Below are 22,680 nucleotides of genomic sequence, written 5' to 3'. Positions count from 1 at the left end.
ATGGAAGGTATGATGGACCTCCCCAGAGCTACTTATGATCTGTTTTCTAAGATAAGGCAGCCATACCCCTCTGGTCACGTGACCACATTTTGGGTGCTTGTGAACTGACTGACCTTTAAGGCCATTTGTAACATCCCATGACCATGTGACTGTGTTTGCAACATGTTTTCTGGTTCCCAGCATTACTTTCAGTTTCCGCAAAAAACATTTTGGAGAAAATGGATTTGCTTAATGACCATGGTGTTCACTTAACTACCACTACAAAAACATTGAATCATTGGGTCCAGTCATGTGATGCCATGACTTATGACCTCAATAACTTATGATCATAATTCCAATTCTCCATTACGGTCACAAAATGCAGTCTAACTGTAAGATCTCAATGAATTGTTTTAAAACTTTTCTTAAAAATAATCAAGCTGGAATTGCCTAGAAACTGATGAAACAAAATGCAATAATTGAGCTGAGTTGTCTCATTATGTTATTCAATCTGAATCATATTTCTCTCTTGCACTTTTGTTATCAGAACTATTATTTCATTATACAGGACTTTTAAAAATCCAGAAACATTAAACATTTACAAAACAATCGCATTTTTTTTCTAGTAATGAGGTTATGCAGGGAGTTATTGCTCAATGATAAAAAGGGGACAAAGAACCAGATGGTGGATATCAGAGTGCTAAGACGTATTCAAATCAGTGAGATTTGTTTCCAAACATGCAAGTTTTAATAAACTTTTAAAGTAGAGAAAAAAAAGGAAAAGGAATGATACTTTCTATGAACTAATTTCTGGATCAAGATTATTTGTTCAGTCACGGCGAAAAACAAGGAAATAAGATCTCACACAGAAACCGCTGTAATTGTCAAAAATACAGAAGGTTGGTCTTATTCTTAGAAGTGTAAAATGTTTCTTCCAAGCGTTTTGATGCAGGCAACGGCCACTATAAAGCCTTTCGTGAAAGATTCCTTCTTCCCAGCACAGGGAGACGCAGGCACAATTGATTCCTAACATTGTTTCTGTTTTCCTTTTGCAAGGCCACCCCTTATCAAGTTATGTATGAATGAACAGAAGAGCCTTTCATTCCCCCCCCCCCGCGAACTTGCCTTGGTGTTTCAAAAGGAATGACTAAAATAGCATCGACAAAAATCCAGCCCTACAGCCTGCCAGAAGAACCCGCACACGTCCTATCCTTAAGGCATGTGAAAGGTTGAAGAGCTCAGCGAAATTTTTATGTACGGGAGCCGGCCCAAGGAAAACTCACACGCCATAACCAATTGTGGACAGAGTATCATCTATCAGCAGACAAATGCAGGATCTCCAGAATGTCTCTCCTCAAATGAAATAATATATCTTTGAAAGCCAATGCCTGTTTTAGGCCCGTGGCCCATATATCAAGCCCGAGAGGCTTGTGGATACGCTCTACGGCCATTAACCTTCCACCTGTTTCCCCTTGTCCTTCAGGAGGAGACCCTGCCCTTGATTTTACTCCCTTCCCTTGTTCATCTTCCGACAGAGTGCAAATGTAAAGCAAAGGGCCTGCGAAATAATTCAAAGGCAATGGACCAGGGACATGGTTACAAATCTCTGCCACTGGCACTGTGACTTATGCAGGCAGTTTGTCACACATGAGCCAGGTGACCTCTATGACATAACAGAGAAAAATATGGCCAGAGATCAAAAAAGGAGACACGGAGCGCCGTAGCTAACTTCGGGAGGGGTGGTGGTGGTTTGCAAAGTGATATTAAACAATATATGAATTGTTCCCTTTTCTGAAAACTCCCCCTCTCTCTCTTGATAAGAGAAGCAAAAGTACCCTTAACCGCAGATATTTTTCTATTTGGCAAGGAAGAAAATGACTTGTCCAGATATTTAGGTTGATTCTCACCCCCCCAATCCAATCTCATATCTCTTCAACCAGGGGTGGGTTCCTGCCAGTTCTAACCTGTTCTATAATGCCGTTTAGAACCGGTTCCAGCTCCTTCCATCCGCACATCAGCAAGATAAAGAGTGAGAGGAGGAATTCTGGGAGTTGAAGTCCACAAGTCTTAAAGCTGTCAAGTTTGAACACCCCTGGGTTTTTTTTCCTAAAGGGTTAGGGGTGGAAGGGTCTTGTAACTTGACAGCTTTAAGACTTGCGTGCTTCAAATGCCAGAGTTTCTGAGCCACCATTTTGGTTGCTAAGCAAGAGTGTTGTTAAAGGAGTTTCACCACATTTTACAAGTTGCCCACGCCCACCCAGTCACATGACTGCCAAGCCGCTCCCACTCGGTCACAAGGCTGGCAAGCCACTCCCACCCGGTCACATGGCTGGCAAGCCACTCCCACAAAGCAGTACACACCTACAGAAGAGGTTCTAAAAAAAATTGAAACCCACCACTGCCTTCAACAATTTACAACTGTAAGTCTTATTTACACTACTTCTTAACATCTTCCTATTCTTACAACAAAGATCATTACCTGAGGAACATATATGCTTATAGAACAGCATTATAGAGGTCTCTCTCTCTCTTTCATTCTGTGTGTATGTGTGTGTGTGTTTTAGACAGCTATATCCTACTGCTGTTGCTAATAGCCTCTTTGGAGCAGCCTGGGTCATTCAAGTTTCCTACAATGTTAAATCTCAATGTAGTGGACCTGCCCATAGTTCTAACACGGAACAATCTGAAATACACCCAGCAGTTTTTACTATACTGAATATAAGAGGAAGAAGGAAGGCGCATCTTGGTATTATGAGTCAATGCATATACAGTTAGTCCAGAGGTGGGTTTCTGCCACTTCGCCCTGCATTGGGCGAACTGGTAGTAGCAGTGGCAGGAGGCTCTGCCCACCTGCCCGGACGCTTCTGCGCATGTGCAGAAGCGTCCAATGAGTGTGCGTGCGCTCGAGAACACAAACAAACCGGTAATAAAATAAATTGAAACCCACCACTGAGGTAGTCCTTGACTTATAACCACAATGGAGCCGGCTCATCAGCATAGTGAGTTGTGGTGGTCATAAAACAGGTCGCCCACATGATCTATCCATTTTTTGCAGCAGTTGTTAAGCGAAAGCCAGGGTAATTGGGCCAGTTTTGCTAAAAACTGGAAGTAAATGCTTATCTCAGGCACAAACTTCATAAAACATGATGACATAACCACCAGACATTGTAAATGGCTGTACCTGTGGGCTAACTCAAGTGATTATGCTGAGAAACAGCTGTTGGAACCAAGTTGTAAGTATGTCCAGGAAGATCTGTCATAACTTTGAATGGTGGCTAAGCAGCCTGTCATAAATCTAGGACCAGCTAGCCACAGTTCTATGAATATGTGCTAGGTGGAGCTCTATTTCTCAAGATGTTTCTCATCATGAGCCGTGGTGGCGCAGTGTTAGAATGCAGTACTGCAAGCTAATTCTGCTGACTGCCGGCTCCCTGTGATTCGGCAGTTCGAATCTTACCAGGCTCAAAGTTGACTCAGCCTTCGATCCTTCCTAGGTGAGTAAAATGAGGGCCCACATTGGGGGCAACAGGCTGACTCTGTAAACCGCTTAGAGAGGGCTGGAAAGCACTGTGAAGTAGTATATTAATCTAAGTGCTGTTGCTATTGCTATTTGGAGATTTGTATTTCTAGAGGCCAGGAGGTGTAACCAGACAAAAACTAAGCCAGAGGATGGTTTAAAAAACAGTGCTACCATAACTGCTCCAAGAGGCAGAGAGAAGGGATAGCTCAGAGAACAGTAAGGAAAATACTTACACACCCACCCTACGTGAAAAACAGGGTAATGTAGTGTGATGCTATGGTGCTGGATTAGGACTGGAGAAACCCTGGTTCTACTCCTTCTTTAGGCACAGAAAGTAGTTGGATGATTTTAGAGCAGTCACTCTGTTAGCCCTGAACTGGGAGATAGAAATAACAACCCTCTCTGGACTAGTATGTTAGATAATCCATCATTTTTAGTGAAGTGGCCTTCATCTTGCAGTAGATTGATTCAAGCTGATAACAATAACACATTCACAGATACTGTATGTACATACATATACACAAATGTGAAAAATATGCCATGAACCAGATTTCTTTCCTTTTTCTGTTTTGTGAAACGTAGTATGTCTACATATAGCGTGGTGATACAGGAGCCACTTAGGAACTTGCTCTAAAATTGTTTGAATTCTGATTAGAGACACACTTTATCAATATGTTTAGGAAAACAAAAATAAGTGACTATTGCTTTTAATTTTAAAATTAAAATTACAATTACAGAATAGTGTATCTTTTGTTGCAAATATGATGAAGCTAATCTGATGAAGAAGGAAATAGCCAATTAATTAATACATTCACAATACATAGTTTGCCATCCTTACAACTGTTAGCATTTTTTTAAAAATGGAAAATCAAGTATAAAATTATGGGGTTCAAGGTGATCTCTGAGCTTGATTGTTTTTTTTGCAGATGTAATTTAAAAATTATATATACAGAGCTAGAAAATAGGCATATAGGTTCTCTCTGTGATGTGTTTGCGTCTTGGCAAATCACAATGTAACTATAATTATGAAATATTTTGAATTATGAATCGGTATGATCTTATTTTCAAAATGTTCCCAATCTTATAAATCTGTCAGAGTGTTTGTATGTACGTGTATGTGTGCATATGTATACACACCAACACCCACCCACAACACATGCATTCTTAAGATTCAGGTAAAAACATTTCAAGGAATATTTTACAAAGGGATTTATAGACAACAGAAATTATATTCGTGCCCCCGAAAGACTTAATGTGGAACAAAATCCTGTTTTTATACATGTATGCCAAGCAAAGCTATGACCCTAAATTTCAGGAATGGTTACCTAGAAAGGAACAAAGCTTAATCAAAACTAATTTCTATTTTCAATTCAACAATTCAAGTTGAAGTTTCCCAGCTGCTTTGTACATCGAAGATTTCTCTGCTGGATGCAGTTGAAAGGAAAGTTCTTACACAACCTTCCTTCACCCCTGCTGTGACTTTAACAGCTCATCTGGTATGGACATTTATTTTTTTTCTTTTTCATAAATTATTATCTGCTTTTATGATCTCAGATATGGTGGTGATGAAATTTACATTCTAAATGTAAATGTTATTGCTGTTCACTCAAGTTCTTTAAGTAGTGAAAGTCCAATTAGATTAGATATCAGAGAAATAAAATGCCTATTTTTTTTTAAATGGTGCATCACAAGACAGAAATGGGACCATGGCACTGCACAAATTGTTTGATTCTCTATTTTAATTTGCTTTTTCACAAAATAAAGTGTTAGGAAATGTGTACTGAACTGTACTTACACATTTTCTCTAATGGAACAAACAGAAGTTCCAGAAGTTAAAAGAATTTATATAAGGAAGATACCAATTATTAGAATGTTCCTTTAGGCCTTTCTAAATTGTAGATTTTTAAATTTTAGATTTAAATATTAATATGATAAAAGGCTTCATCACAGTTATCTACATCTTGTATAATAAGGCAAACTTACCTATTACTGTTATTATTGCTCATATTACAATTTTATTTTACAGATCATGCTAACCTAAATTCTACAGTTCTACAGGCCTCCTGTTAAAAAGAAGACAAAAACTCATGTTAGGTGTAAATGATCTATGCCCTGGCAGATAACAAAAAGTAATACTTTCTGACAGGCCTAATTCTGTCAATAAAAGTGCTTTCAGTGTTGAATGTTCTTATTCTGTTATTCAATTAGCTAAACCAAATAGACCATCCTCCTCCTTTTTCTCTTAACGCAGAGGCTCATCTAGAAAAACAGTTTTAGAACAGCCTTGATCCTGGAATTAATTCGCAGAATCTTAAATGCCAGAGGATTTGTCTCATGGCTATAATGGTAGACACTTTAAGATGATGATTTACATCAATGCATTTAACTTCAAAAGAAGGTAAACTGGTCCTAATGCCATTTTGGGCCACCATATTTATTCTCCTAGTGCAGTCATCCGCTTATTCTCCTAAGGTAAAGGTTTCCCTTGGACATATGTGCTAGTTGTTCCTGACTCTAGGTGGCGGTGCTCATCTCTGTTTCAAAGCTGAAGAGCCAGCACTGTCCAAAGATGTCTCCATGGTCATGTGGCCGGCATGACTAGATGCTGAAGGCGCACGGAGCACTGTTACCTTCCCACCAAAGGTGGTTCCTATTTTTCTACTTGCATTTTTACATGCTTTTGAACTGCTAGGTTGGCAGAAGCTGGGGCAAGTAATGGGAGCTCACTCTGTTACACTGCACTAGGGATTTGAAATGCCAAACTGCCAACCTTTCAGATCGACAAGCTCAGCGTCTTAGCCACTGAGCCACAGCATCCCTATTCTCCTAATGGAGTCATTAAACCCAGGGTTAATGGACAGCCACCAAGAAGTTGTCTGGGGGAGATTCATACACACTGTTGAATCTTCCATTTCCGAGTATCATAGTCACTCATACCCTGGTCACCCCACAACCACTCAGAAGCTTGAATTAATCCAGAAACAGTGGCATGGGCAGTGATGGGCAAACCTTGGTGTACCTATGTAACACTTCTGCTTTGCACGCTGCACTAGTTCCTGTTATATTTTCAAATGCTGGTTATGACCTGTAATACCCTACGTGACATCAAACCTGGATATTTGAAGGACTTTCTGTCTCCTGTGGTAGCAGTTGGCTGATTCAATCCAATAGAGCATCCATACGCCAGTTCCTTAGAGTTAAGCAATAATATCTATTGGGACTCAGGATGCATGCCTTCTCTGTTGTAATGCCCATCCTCTGAAATAAGGATCTCCCTGATATCCACGTGGCTCTTAACCTGACAGCATCCTGAAAAGCTAGGAAGACCTAGCTGTTGTCCCAGCCTTGGGTTAGAGGGCTGGGGTCCCTGGGCAGAAGTGTTAACAGAATAACGGAGTTGGAAGAGACCTTGGAGATCTTCTAGTCCAATCCCCCTACTCAAACAGGAGTGAAGGAGTCAGAACTGAAGAAGCTTCTTGGATGAGAAGCGAAGCATCTTCAAGGTAAAAAGGAACCTTTGGGACAACCATGGCTTGGATGTCTGAGAATCTCCATAGACATTTATCCTGGAAGACATTTATGGGGGCCCTTTAACCAACTTGCTCAGACTGAAGAAGCTACTTGGATAAGCCACAAAACATTTTCAATTGAAAGAAAAAGAAAGAAGGAAAGTTTAGTTGCTATGACTCAGCTTCTAGACAACTCTACCTGGATGATTGAGAATCTTCATTGACATAGTAATTTAATAAAATACTTAATCAACCCTTCCACAACTGCCTGATGCATCTTTTTCTGTAGATTTTAACAGCAGCACATCTACTGTATGGTGAACTGTTGTGGCTCATTTCTTGATTGTTCTTATTTCTGCAAAAAAATATGTATTTATTATATTCTAGAAAATGTGACTGAAGTGAAATATTAAAGGCCAATTTCTTTCCATGATAATGATGGGATTTCATTCTTTCTTCTAAGAAGTGCTAGAAATAAAATGGTTGACTTTTAAAAATTCACACTGAAGTTTGGGGCATCCAGCATAGGTTTGAGATGGTTGTGGCCATCATCTCTTCTCAGTATCTCTCCTGCCATTGATTTCGGGCAATGTTGCTTTGCCAACATTGACGTATGTAAGATTTATGGACTTTCACTCCATGAAAGAGTACAGGTAGTCCTCAACTTATGACCAGAATTGAGCCCAACATTTATGTTGCTAAGTGAGAGATTTGTTAAGTGAATATTGCCCCATTTTATGACTGTTCTTGCCACATTGTTAAGTGAATCGCTGCAGTTGTTAAATTAATAACACCCATGTTAAGTGAAATTGGCTTTCCCAGTTGACTTTGCTTGACAAAATGTTGCAAAAGATGATCACACGACCCTGGACACTGATACTGTCATAAATGTAAACCAGGTGTCAAGCATCTGAGTGTATATGGCATGACCATGGGGATGCTGCAGTGATCATAAGCGTGGAAAAATGGTCATAAGTCACTTTTTTTTCAGTGCCGTTGTAATTTCGACGGGTCACAAAGTGAACTGTTGAAAGTCAAGAACTACCTGTATTGCAGTCTATGCATCTTAACGTGTGAAACATTGGTTTATGATGATGGTTCTTAACTTTTTCTCCACCATGGACCTCTTTAAATACCTTTTGTCACTACAGACCATGGCCATGCCCCCCCCAACTTAAATCATAACATGTCATCAAATGTCACCCTTTGACATCACACAGGCCCCCAGGGTTCCACGGAACACAGGTTCAGAAGTACTAGTCTATGATAAATTGGGCTAAGGGAAGGCTTTGTTTAAACCAGTGGTTCTCAACTTTCCCAATGCCACAACCCTTTAATACAGTTCCTCATGTTGTGGTGACCCCCAACCATAAAATTGGTGTCTCGCTTCCTAAGACCATCGAAAATATGTGTTTTCTGATGGTCTTAGGCGACACCTGTGAAAGGGTCATTCGACCCCCCCAAAGGGGTCCCGACCCACAGGTTGAGAACCACTGGTTTAAACTTTCCTCAAAGTGTCATTGCTGAAGAAGACTGATCTTAAAAATTGAACAGCAAAATTTATATACGACAAAAGTGTTTCAAAGAGTCAAAGCTATGTTATCAGACGGGAAGGAAATATAAAGTACAGCAAGGACTGGACTGATGTAGTAAACTGGTGGCTTGGGAGAGAAAATTAATTTGTATTAATTTCCCTCTTGTTGTTTTCCTCTGTTGTGGGTTCCATTAGAATTAATTCTGTTGTGAGAAAAATGGCTTTAAAGAGGAAAAGGAAAAGAAAAGAATTGAAAGAATGTACCTTCCCTATTCACAAGGCTATCTTTCAAATCTCTTTCTATCCCATTTTCTTGGGAATTAACACAATTTGGGAATTTTACGTAGTTTTAGCTTAAATTGAGAAACCATTGCAGGCAAAATATGCTAATGTGCCTGAATGCATGTTTCTTTCCTCTTACATAAATCTTGTTCTATGTAAGATTTTCTCTTTCTTCTCTGTAGACTGCTATTGGCTCAGTGAGAGCATTGTGGAAGCCTTTACGGCTGAAACTTTTCCAGAGGGACATTAGTGGGTAATTTTTGCCACTATGAAGTGATTGTTCACTCATTATGAGGTTGATAAATTCCACTTGATCTTAGCCAAAAACCTGAGAAGCAATTGGCTGATAGCTATTTTTTTTCCTTCTATCTGTTTGCTGTGTTACTTCTTATTCTAAATTGTTATTCTATCTTTAATGTTTTATTATTCATAGTGTTTTTCTACAAATTCAGGGTCCACTTTTTTGGATCAAATGAGTGTTGATTCACTGGTTGTGACAGATATTGACTATCTTGTCATGGACCTTGAGAGAGAATTACTGGCCGCAAATCACCCCGCCAGCCTTCATGCCCAAGGCAGGACTAGAACTCACAGTCTCCTGGTTTCTAGCCTTAACCACTAGGCCAAATTGCCTCTCTTTATTCTATTTTTAATATGCCATCATCAGAGGCAGTATTCAGCCAGTTGTCTCCGGTTCAGAAGAAACGGTAGCAGCGGTTGCGGGAGGCTCCGCCCATCCGCCTTGACATAATGCATAACCTCCTGTGCATGTGCAAAAGGTGGTCCATGCATTCACATTTGCAAACCGATAAGGAAGGTAAGTGAATACCACCCCTGGCCATCATACTTTGCCATGATTTTCAAAGACTCGACAACATAGACAATTATATAATAATAACACCGTGCCAAAAACTCATTTTTAAGATTATCAGTAAAGTAGAAATGGGAGCTATGGAATGACTGAGTAGTCAGCTAAAATTTAAAAGAAAGAGATACATATACTTACATTAGATTATTTTTTTTGCTATTTGCATGACCCAAGAAATCTGACTGGTATGCTTTATACTATTTCTCATGATACTATTTGTTCAACTACAGTAGAAATAAGAAATAATGGTGGGAGCTAAGGTCGGCGCCAGCTTAAAATCTAAGTTACTCTTAAGAAGTCTTTTGGAGTGGGCATACATAATACATTTAATAAAATAAAAACATTTTTTAAAAATGGAAATTAAATACTGTTCTAAAGGTTCCTGAGAATGACAATCAAAGAGGATCATCTGATTCTGTATTATAATATGCCAAGATTGTAGTTCTAGAAGAATATGATTGTGACATAGTCAATATCTGAAATTATTAGAAGCTTGTTTTGATTTTGCCGGTTTGAAAAAGGTTGAGTTTCAGTACAAACATAATATTAATTTACTGAAAATTATTTGCCTTGCTCTCCCCCACTTACTACCAAAAATTTATTTTGCCATTCCTCCAGGAAGTTAACAACCATGTCTGGACATCACTTCTAAGTTTGCTGAAGCTATGGTTTGAAGTGAGTTTTCAAATGATGGTTAAGGGAGAAGGTTTGTGTTAATCATTCCTTGTGTCAATACATAATGTAGTGCAGAAGAAGGAAGGAGGAAGGGAAGAACAAGAACAAGATGGAGAAGGAGAAGGACAATTTTTAACTTATCAATGAGAGGAGAAAAGAAGCAACATTCTCCAAGACTTTAATGCTTGACTTGCAAACCCTGATTTAAAATAAGCCAGATTAATATCTGCATTAGACAACATTCACACACTGCGAAAAGATATCCTTTCCGATCTATCCTTTCCATTATCTAAGTCATGTGTTTGTTTATTCTGTTCTTACTACAAATGAAAATAGAAAGTGAAGGAGGGAAACTGCCCATCTAATGGAAATCATTTAATGAAACCATCGTTTACTGTCAACAATACACTCTGAGATTATGTCTATCATTATGAAGATTTCTGGAAATCTGAACAATCTTTGAAAAGGATGATATGGCAGATAAATATACTCTGAAGTTCACTTTCTTCCAGCAAAAAGCATTTCTTGTGGCAAACATTACTAAACGATGTACATTAATCTATCTGGCTTAGAATGCTTCCACAAAAACCAATAAACATAAATGCCTTTTTAATGAAAGAAACTAGGGCTAATTCTTATGTTTATGACATAATTTCTACGCATATTTGAGCTTTGTAACGTTAGATGAATGTTAGATCAAAAGATCTATTGTGTACAGGTAGTCCTCGACTTACAACAATTTATTTAGTGACCATTCAAAATTACAACAGCACTGAAAAAGTGACTTCTGTCCATTTTTCACACTGAGCATTGCAGCACCCCCATAGTCACGTGATCAAAATTTGGATACTTGGCAACTGGCTGGTATTTATGATAGTTGCAGCGTTTCAGGGTCATATGATCATCTTTTGCAACCTTCTGACCAGCAAGATCAATGGAGAAGCCAGATTCACTTAACAACCATATTACTAACTTATAACTATAGTGATTACTTAATAGATGTGGCAAGAAAAGTTATAAAATGGGGCAAAGCTCACTTAACAAATTTGTCACTTAGCAACATAAATGTTGGGTTCAATTCTGGTCATAAGTTGAGGACTACTTTGTGATTGCTTGGCGTTTATCTTTGATCAGCTAATTAGTATTTTAAATTGTTTTTTTAAAATAAAGTTTATATATTCTGTTGTATAAATAGAATCACATAAAATGAAAATTATAACTTGATTCTCCAAATGACATAAAAACTGTGCCTAACATTTATATTGTAAATTATATTGTATAGCTTTTAAAAAATAAAATACTTATGGATGGGGAAACTTATGTCATATTTTGGGAATGTTTTCTGCATTTTCTCCACAGCTAAATACGAGTTCCTGAGAGTGATGTTATGTGGTGATGAAAAAAAGAAAAGAACTTTATAAGAACGTACACAAACTGTATTGATTTCTCAATACAAACTTTTTGTTCCATTGCAACTGAACAAGACAGATTATTTTTACCGTAGCCAACATTTAAATCACAACCTTTTTTTAAAAAAATGCCTTTTTTGGCTTTTAAACGATATACCTCTGTGGACTTACTAAATCTTCCCCCGTTGTTAAATTTACCGTACGTCCTCACCTCCCCAACTAAAATCAACTAGAATAAAGAATGTTGAAATTTGGATGGATCATTTGGTTCCCTATGAATTCCGGGAATAGAGAAAACTGAAGAAACACACACAGGTAAACTTGGGCAAATATATATTTATTACATGTAATCAAATCTAAGCTGCCAATGCACTTCATTATGATTAGCTGAGGCTGCTCCAGTGTCACAATTACCTCCTCACAATGGGCTCTGCATCCAGAGAGAGAAATATAAACCCCTTTGAGATATGATTCTCTCCCCCCCCCTTGTCCCCCCCCCTCACATTCTTTCCCATCCACAAACAATTTCCGTTGGGAACAGGGCCATGTAATATTGACAGTGACAACAAATTGTATAGCCTGGTGAACATCTGTTTCCCGGCTGCCTCACTGATACTGCAGGTTGGTTACTGAGGAGTGACTTTGTCTTCACAAGTTGTTCTGCTACAAAGGAACTGGAAACTGCTGGTACAGAAGACACTGGTTTTATTATTGGAACACAGGAAAGCTTTATCAGCATGCTGGGATGTTCTGTATCTTTCTCAAAGACCGGGATTATATTAAGCATGTTTGCCTACTGGAAGATTGCTTCTAGTGGAAGTATGGAAAAAAACAGCTCCTTGTGCCATCCATCCACCCTTGAACGGATTTGGATACAAATATAGCCTAAATCTTATTTTACATTAGTTATCACACCACCTAATTTTTACATCAAAAATTGACTTTGACTTTCAGCAGCTCATTTAGTGACGGTTCGAAGGTAAAGCGGCAGTGAGAAAAGTGACTTGTGATAATTTTTCACACTTATGACCATTGCAGCATCCCCATGGTCCCATCATTTACATGCGAATGCTTGACAACAGGGTTCCTATTTATGACAGTGGCAATGTCCCAGGGTCAAGTGATCATCTTTTGCATCGTTCTGATGATACAAAGTCAATGAGGAAGCTGCATTCACCTAACAACCATGTTACTAATTTAACAACTGTGATTCATTTAACAAACGTGGCAAGAAAAGTCGTAAAATGGGACAAAACTCACTTAACAAATTTCTCACTTATCAACCATTGTGGTTGTAAGTCGAGAACGTGAGTCGAGAATTCCAAGCCATCTTTATGGTATCACATAATGCAATCTGAAGACAATAGCAACATGGCTACACATGTTGCATTATTGTGACACAACATGTGACAATCACACAAGACCAAATTGGAAGGAGCTGTTTGCTATACTGTATTGTGATTTTTGCAACCAATCCTTCTACTATTCAACACTACTAACCTTCGGCACTCAAAAAGTGCATCATCAAGATGAAATATCCCTATACATTTTAGAAGACGCTTCCAAGCCAGCAAATCAACAATGCAGCAGCCTTCCAGAATGAAGATGGATGTTGCCATCTCATCCAATGACACTCCCGGAGGCTGATATTTCCTCTGTTTAGCAAACAGGCCTGTAAAGGAATTTCCTTGGCAAACGGACAACGTGGAAACATCCTTCAATTCCACAGAACTCATGAGCCAGCTAAAACCATTTCCTATGCTATGGCAACAATATCTGCGTAAGGTTAAACAAGACATTTCATGCTATCCCTTACTCAGGCCATCGTATCTATTTCTGGATGTCTTCTTTTGTTCAACCTCTGCTAATAATAGTGACCTAGCTTAAGTGGTATTTATAGCCTTTAAAGACTTGTTGCCTGCCTTTTCAGAACACTTTATTCATGCATATTTCCTTTGTTTATTGTTGCCTCAACGCTTTTTTAAAATCATCATTAAGATGTTTCTGATCCAAGATTTTTATTTAGCAACTCATTTTCACAGAAAGCTTCCCGTTCTCCAACGAGCAAGCAAGCCAGATTTGGTCAAAGCCTTTAACTTCACTCTCGGGTAGACACAGCCTATGCATGTTTTGTTAGGACGTCCCCTGTGAATTGAGGGGGGGGGGGAAATGTAGATATCACTTTCATGTCAAGGAAGAGAGATTTCTGTCTCTTGCCAGTTGCTGAAAGCAGAACTAGAACTTGAGGCAACAAGGAAAGAGCTTTGCTAAAAGCTTTTTGTCCAGCTCGCCAACTTAAAAAAAAAAAACAATTTCCCAGATTATTTCCATAAATGCTATCATTTGCTACATTATCCTGTTTGATTCCTATTTTACTGAGACAATCTTAAATGATGGCATGTTAAAAAACAACAGCAAAACAACAACAAAGCAGTCAAAACCCTAAGCACTTCACTCAGTGGTGGGATTCAAATAAGACGCTGGGCTTGTCGATCAGAAGGTCGGCAGTTGGGCAGATCGAATCCCTAGTGCTCAATAACAGAGTGAGCTCCCGTTACTTGTGCCAACCTAGCAGCTCAAAAGCATGTAAAAAATGCAAGTAGAAAAATAGGGAACACTTTGGTGGGAAGGTGACAGCGCTCCATGTGCCTTCAGCATTTAGTCATGCTGGCCACAAGATCACAGAGATGTCTTTGGACAGTGCTGGCTCCTTGGCTTAGAAACAGAGATGAGCACCACACCCTAGAGTTTGGAATGACTATCACATATGTGTGAGGGGAACCTTTACCTTTACCTAGTTTAATGAAAAGAAGGACTAGGGGTGACATGATAGCAATGTTCCACTATCTAAGGGGCTGCCACAAAGAAGAGGAAGTCAAGCTATTCTCCAAAGAACCTGAAGGCAGAACAAGAAGCAATGAATGGAAACTAATCAAGGAGAGAAGCAACGTAGAATGAAGAAATTTCTTGACAGTCAGAACAATTAACCAGTGGAATGGCTTGATTTCAGAAATTGTGGGTACTACTCCATCACTGGATGTTTTAAAGAAGAGATTGGAGAACTATTTGTCTGAAATGGCATAAGATCTTCTGCTTGAGCAGGGAGTTGGACTAGAAGATGCCCAAATTTTTTTCCAACTCTGTTATTCTGTTAAGGTTAAATCCCTAAAAACGTAGTTGAATCATAAATGTACTGTTTTGCAGTCTATGACTACATTCACAGTTCACATTATACTGGAAAAAACAAGCTTGATGTGATGCATAAATCAAATCAACCTCATAAATGTGAGGTTAGGATTACTATCCATACACCACAGAAATAACCATTCTGCTATTAAACAGAATGAGAAGTCCTACCTATCTCATTTGGTAGACAGTTTAATATGTATTTATTATCACCAAATCCCATTTGCAGGTTACCTCGGGGAACAATAATGGCTGAAGCTGCCTCTAAAAGAAGCCTAAAATTTGTAATGCTACCAACTTACAAAGCTAGTCTTTTGTGAAAGTAATTCAAGAGACAGAAGGAATTGGGTTATTGCTTTCTTCTGTCTCCTGGCATCAACCATTTAATATGGGCAAAATGCTAAAAAAGAAAGGAAGAAAGAAAGAGAGAAAGAAAGAAAGAAAGAAAGAAAGAAAGAAAGAAAGAAAGAAAGAAAGAAAGAAAGAAAAAGTCCCACCTCAACAAGGACTAAGTATGGTTAGTCTTAAAAATGCTATTGGTAGACATGTGTAAATAGATATTCTAGCAGCATCTAGCTGACCATGATTAAACTTAAAAATAAGCAGGTTAGAACCTGAGTAATACTTGGATGGGTGATTGCCTTTAAAAAGTTCCTAAAAGAACTTTTTAATTCTTTTAATTAGTCTTAATATTTTCAAAATTCAACCATTCACAACTCAAGTTCTATTCAAGGGTGTGCAAAACAAATGTTCTAGAAAATTTCATTCATATTTTTTTATACCTCATCTCAATGTGTATTATTTCATTGTTCATAATGTATAGAAGAGAGAGATTGATTCCTTGCTTTAGAGTTTGGCCATAATTGGCCCAGAGAGCTGATACAGAGAGAGCATGACTATGTACAAGTAGTCCTTGACTTACAACAGTTAATTTAGTGACTGTTCAAAGTTACAGCGGCAATGAAAAAAGTGACTTATGATCATTTTTCACATTTATGACCAGCATCCCATTCGTCATATGATTTACATTCGGAAATTTGATAACTGACTCACATTTATGACGGTTGCAGCATCCCAGAGTCATGTGATCCCCTTTTGCAACCTTCTGAAAAGCAAAGTCAATGGGGAAGCCAGATTCACTTAGCAACGGTGTTACTAATTTAAGAACTGCAGTGATTCACTTAACAAATCTGGTGAGAAAAGTCACAAATTGGAACAAAAGTCACTTAACAAATTTCTCACCTAGCAACATAAATGTTGGGCTCAATTGTGGTCCTGAGTTGAGGATGATCTGTAATTTGAAAACTGCCTGAATCTTGTTAGTGTCATCCTCATTTAAAGGAAAAACCAGTGAAATCCCTCTCTGCCTCTTCAGGACTGATTGCACAGTGCTGTGGCTATCATTATCTCCTCATTAGTTAAGGTGGGATATAACATGTGGTATTCAGGGATACCATTATAGTTATACAAACACCCCAAAGCACCTTCCAGATTTTAATCTTTTTAAAGATTGATTTAATTAAAAAAGCAGGGATACGCAATCTCATCATAAAGGGATGTTTTTATGATTGTCCATACCCGTCATAGAAGTTATTTTGTGAATATGAAAATTCTTTCCGTGACAATTAATTATTGTTGGGCCCTTAATATTCCAAATCTGCTCATTAATCTAAAAAAAGTAGCTTTCCTAAAATTAAGGAAGGAAACTGAAGGTCTGTCTGGAGCAGCAGCTTCAAAATTTTCCATGGCATTTAACATTTCCATAAAAGAAGATGGTGTTTCAAGAACAATCTGTTACGAAATCTATTGCGTTGGTTAACATAAATAGATGGGGAAACCAGTGGAAAATAATAGCACAGAAAGGTGCGAGATTTAGGGATGTCCTTGAGATGTGCTTTGGGAGTACATGATACCACAATCATGCTGCAACTAAGCAAATTTGGCCAGTCATCTTTATCATGCATGTGCTGCTTTGAATTTAATTGATGACTGGGAATAAAAAATGAACAAGGGAGCATTCTCTAAAAAAAATGTTCCCACTTGGAACATTTGAGTTCAGGATATCTTCTATGCCCATTTCCAAAATAAAGGTAAAGATATGCTCACAGGGTCCGTGCCTAACCCCGATGATAAAACATGTATTGCAATTTCACAATGCAAGACCTGTCGTTTCCATGCTTGTGTCATCATGTCACATACTGGTATACAAGGGGCAGAATTTCTCTCTCAGCCTTGAATTGCACACTTAGGTGCTTGCCCCTGTGAAGACCCCTATGGTGTTTCTTTGTAGACAAAGTAATTAGAGGATTAACATAATACATGATAGCACTGAGTACGTTAGGCAAAGAATGCACTGTATTTCATTCACATCCTGATGCAATTGATGCAAATTAAATCTTCTGCATTATTTGTTTGATGAAGTCACAATAAATTCATGTGACATTATGGCTTCTATCCAATACATGCAGTGACATTTGAATACTCCATCCTCACTATTTTCCATCAATATTTGGGGCCTACCTCTTGAATATTTCTTCATGAATGGTGTCCATGTCTTTAATCAACTCTAACGTTCTTTCATATAAAAACTAAAAGATTATCTGCAAACCTTTCAAGCGCAGAGAAGGCTAATAAGAGGAAAAAAATATAGCTGTACACCATAATGTGATAATTTATTATCAACACGGGGACTTCTGATTATGCAAAACTTTAGACCTTCAGAGATACATTCCAAAAGGATGTGACATAGATAGCCCCTTAGCTTCGGTAACCATACATTGGGAATTTCTAGATTAGTTGTCCACAAATGTTTTGGGAAGATTTCCTTAAAAATAGTTTTCAATAAAATTAGCTAAATCAAAATTGAATGGGTAAATTATGTGCATTGGATATTCTGATCGTTATCTGCTACTACATTGTTTCTTTTCTGCCAAAGGAATATGCATTTCAATAGTTATCCTATACCCCAGGTAAATGGAGAAGATCGTCTGTAGTGGCAAATCCACTTACAAAATACTATTTCCAAAAACTCTCTTTGCAATGCTGGGTCTTTATATTTTCCACAGCTTTAATATAGCATTTTAAGTTCTCAGTTTAACCCAGTTTTTATCTTGCTTTCTTTTCCCCATATGCTTCCATTCAAATTATTCAACTGCACGTTACATATATTTTAAAAATCCTCTTAAGCTCTTTTGCGGTAGCAAAAATAACTATAATAAATAAAATAAATATGCACACAAAATGTGACACATAGTGGAAAATAAACTCTTGGGATAGAAAATGTTATAAATTTTAGGGAAAAAGGAAAGTAAGCCTCTCGGCAATAGGCAATAATGTAATTACTATGTAATCTCATTGTCCTTTGCCCTGTCATCAATGGATTGCAATCCTGTTTCCCCACTTCCCTACAGTTGTCTTCTTTACAACAATTCATCTTCTCACCTACATCCTTTCTTCTGCTGGTCAGAAACATTCAGTAATGATTTTGTTCTGATTCTCCTCCTCAGTTTGTTCACCATTCATTAGCCTGCTACTCTAGAATATGGATTTTTGTTGGGCTTCAGTAATCTATCCAGAGACTTGTTTTTACATCATTTTTAAAAGACTCTGGAGTTGCTCCAAGCTAACAGGATACGTGTTTATATATCAAACACATATATAATATTTGTTGATCCTGAATTTCATCTTGAATATACTGCACATATGGACCCCTCAAAGTACAATATTATTTTCAGTAATATAACTATTACGATTCTCCTGTCTAACAGTTGCTTTTTTTCTAGAGTACCTTGCTCAGTGAATCCAGCTAACAGAAGAATAACTCTGATTTCATAATATATCTGATCACAGAACTAGGCTGTCTTAGGCATTTGTTACTTTATATAACATGTATACATAGCCTATTTTGCAGTATAGTTGAATGTTCATGGATCCGTATCAAATTTTTTTCTGGTTTTATGACTCATTGATAATAGCTTAAAACAGTGGTTCTCAACCTGTGGGTAGGGACCCCTTTGGGGGTTGAACAACCCTTTCACAGGGGTCACCTAAGACCATTGGAAAACACATATTTTCGATGGTCTTAGGAACCGAGACATCAATTTTATGGTTGGGGGTCACCACAACATGAGGAACTGTATTAAAGGGTCGCGGCATTGAGAAGGTTGAGAGCCACTGGCTTAAATGATTGATTAATAGGAGTGGGAACCTGGAAAATCTCCAAATATTCTGGAATTCAACTTCTGGAAACCCAAGTCGGCTTGGCCAGTGAAGCTCTAGCAACATCTGGAGACCATAAATTGTCCATTCTAGTTCATACTTTTAATCCTTTCTTTCTGGAGTTGTACACTAGGATCTATAAATACTTTTCTCCCAATGTTGCTTTCAAAGTATTTTACAAGGGACTTTTTTTTCTGTTTCTTTATCAATAACCCTCTTTTTCTACCTTTCAAGAAACAAGCCAATGGCAATAGGGCAAATCATTGCTGGTCTATATCAGAGGTGGGTTGCTGCCAGTTCGGCCCAGATCGGGCAAACCAGTAGTAAGGGCAGTGGGAGGCTCCGCCCACCCACCCAGACGCTTCTGTGCATATGCAGAAGTGTTGCGTGTGCGCAGGGGTGCACACAAGAGTGCACCCAAACCGGTAGTAAAAAAATTGGCAACCCACTAATGGTCTATGTCTACTAATGCTGTTATTTAACAGTAGCCTATAATCATAATTAAGTTAGTCAAGCAAGATCCCAGAGTCACACACCCTAGATTTCTTAGCTTTAGGAAAAAATATTGACTTAAACATCCAAAACAGCGTTTTCACAGATAATTTGTGAGATCAAAATAGTCATAATATTTTGGAATGTCTCTCTCAACAGCTTTTTCCTCAAAGAACAATACACAAATATAATTGTATCAATCAAAGGCTAACCATATTTTCTTATGCCAAAACTCTTGTTTGTTTATTTATTTGTCCAATTTAGGTATCACCCATCTCATTCTCAGAGTGACCACATCCCATGAAAGAATTGCATGACATACCTTAAGTTCTCTGAAGAATATGCTACTCCTAGCCCACTCGACGATTGAGAAGAGGGTTTGGTCAGCCATTTTGCACATAAGCCCAAATGTGTTGAGCTTTTCATGCTTGCTTCTGTTGGCCTGCTCTTGTTGCAAGTAGGCCATAATCTTAGCTTGGACTTGGGGCTCATCTGGCTCACACTTCAAGAGTTCCAAAATCAGATGAGGAATACTTGCTGGTGAGCTTGTTTGATGATAACCATCCATGTAAGAGTAGCCCATTATCGATTCTGGAGAGCTGGTATAAGGATCAGGGTACTCAGACTTGATAGCACGGCTTGGAAAGTGACTGTAGCTCTGATAACCTTGTAGGCTACCATGTGGCGGCATTGTCATGCTAATTGGAGATGTTACAAAAGGACTTCGGTCATAGTCTGTGGGAGGCAAGGCTGTATGGTTCAGAGGTAGGCCTTTGGAGGCAGAATGGATGTTCTGGATTGCAGAAGATATTGTGAGATCAGTGGGCATTGCTTGAATCACCTGAGTCATGGCTTCTAATTTGAGTCCATTTGCTCGGATGAGAGCTTTCTTCTGCTGCTTCAGTGCCCTGTCCCTCTTGTACATGGGTCCAAATTTGTTCCGGCCTCCGCGCATTCGGTCAGCTCTCACAGCTGTTGAATGTAGCGGTGAAAAAAAAAGTTATAGGTATCACATTGAAGACATGATACAAATATAAATACTGATAAGAATCATCATCATTTGTTTGTCCTTGATCAACATATAGCACACGTTTATGTTGAGTATAGCTATTTAAGGGTTTTTCTTTTATTTTAGCGTGCTGTGGTGGTGCAGTGGTTGTAATGCACTATTGCAGTCTAACTCTGCCTACTGCCAGGAGTTCAATCTTGATCGGCTCAAGGTTGACTCAGCCTTCCATCTTTCCGAGGCTATAAAAAGAAGAATTAGATTGTTGGGGGCAATATGCTTATTCTGTAAAGCACTCAGAGAATGCTGCAAGGCAATATGAAATAGTATGTTAGTCTAAGTGCTATTGTTATTTATTGTAATTTTACTTTTGATGAACCACCTGAGAAGGTTTAACATGGTGAATAAACATATTGTATTAATTTGCAAGCATTTACTACTTTCTTGTTACATCACTGTATGAAAGCATACTGGTGAATAATCTAAAAAGCATAATTCAAGTTTAGTGTATTAAATTCTCTAGTAAATCTAATGGGAGAGGGCTAATAAATTCTTCTGCTAAGCACAAAGGACTCAAAATTGCATTTGGGAGCAGTGCAAGACCTTTTAATAACAGCTTTTCAAAATGCTTATCATTTATTTTTTCCCAAGGTTTATACTCTTTTGACTTAACCCCTTGAGTAGATGTTATTTAAAGGCATGTAATGCTCTTCACCTTAGCCTTTACTCTGAAAAGAGGAAGCTCGCCAATTTTGGAGAGAGGTAATAAATTGCACTATTGTTATTTCCTCAAGCCTATGATAGAGAGCAAAGTGTCACCCAGACCAAAAATAAAAAGGATTTTGCAACTTCCAATGCCATTCAAATCGTATCAGAATTAGGGTTGTGGAGAAAAATTGTTGGCCTGGGTTATAGTATTATGTGGCTAGAACAAGTTTTGAAAGCAGCAATATTTTACCAAGACTATCCTTCCCAAAGGTATTCAGACAATAAGAAGGGCCTTTGACAGCTTGGTGACATGCTGAGATAGCTGGAGGTTACGTTACTAAGCTTTTATCTTATAGATTAGCATGCCATTAAAAATGTATTAGAAATCCTAGGTATACAGAGACCTATAAAACTATCATAAAGATGTTAACAATTAATGATTTGATCCTAAAATGTAATTTATGAACTAGAATGCAAGACTATATATCATAATCAAGGGAACATGCATATAAATATTAAAAACGTTTATAGCTGAAAGCAGGAGTTCCTTCCCATTCTGCTGATAACAAAGAGGAAGTCTGTTCATTATAGGAGAATATTGCTAAGCAATCTTTAATAAATAAATAAGAAAACAAATATTGGTCAGAAACACATCCACTCTTATTTTCTTGCTGGCAAAGAAAAGGTAAACAGAAATGCCTAACAAAATTTAGTTAAATAGTTTTATCTACTCTACTCAACAATGTCACATTCTGGCATTAATTTTTGATTGCTTGTTGTTTTTTTAGAAATGGGGTGAATTCAGTTTCCTCCGATTATGGATTTTCCAAGATATGAGAGGCAGGTAACACATTCAAACAAGTTACATTGATCTCTTTTCTTAATTATCGTATCTATACAAGAGCTGGAACTTCTGCAAAGAAGTCAAGTCATGTTTCTTTTGGAAACTAGCATTAAAGGTCTCTGTGGAGCATTTGGTATGCTTCATCGCGGTATATTTCATTGAACAATTTCTGAAAGATTAGGGCTGTATGTAAAATGATAAATGGGATTTTTCAATGAAGAATAAAGGAGAATATTTGAAGCTCAGGGTTGAACGGAGGGGTTCTTGGTGCTCTGCTGTTTTTTTTGCAGACATCTCATTACCCAACCTAAATAATATCATCAATGCTAATGATTTTCACTAAGATGCTTATGGAGATTCTCAGTAATCTGTCCCAAAGGTGCTTTTTCAAAAGGCAACTGGACGTTGTTTTATCTTGAAGATTTTCACTTCTTATCTAAGAAGCTTCTT

At 38.0% G+C, this 22,680-nt stretch overlaps 1 protein-coding gene across 2 annotated transcripts in view; it reads right to left on the bottom strand.

Moving 5' to 3' along the window:
* The window catches only part of NR5A2 (nuclear receptor subfamily 5 group A member 2), a 122,053-nt gene that overhangs the window by 73,542 nt on the left and 25,831 nt on the right, over nt 1-22,680 (bottom strand). For both annotated transcript variants that reach the window (XM_081947706.1, XM_081947705.1), the window contains exon 4: nt 19,995-20,644. In XM_081947706.1, the coding sequence (XP_081803832.1) occupies nt 19,995-20,644 (650 nt within the window). The remainder of the gene's footprint in view (nt 1-19,994; nt 20,645-22,680) is intronic.

Source organism: Natrix helvetica (assembly GCF_964273705.1).
Source record: "Natrix helvetica genome assembly, chromosome: 3".
Taxonomy (NCBI): domain Eukaryota; kingdom Metazoa; phylum Chordata; class Lepidosauria; order Squamata; family Natricidae; genus Natrix; species Natrix helvetica.
The sequence above is the reverse complement of the archived record's forward strand: the minus strand, read 5'-3'. Positions and strand labels throughout refer to the sequence as shown.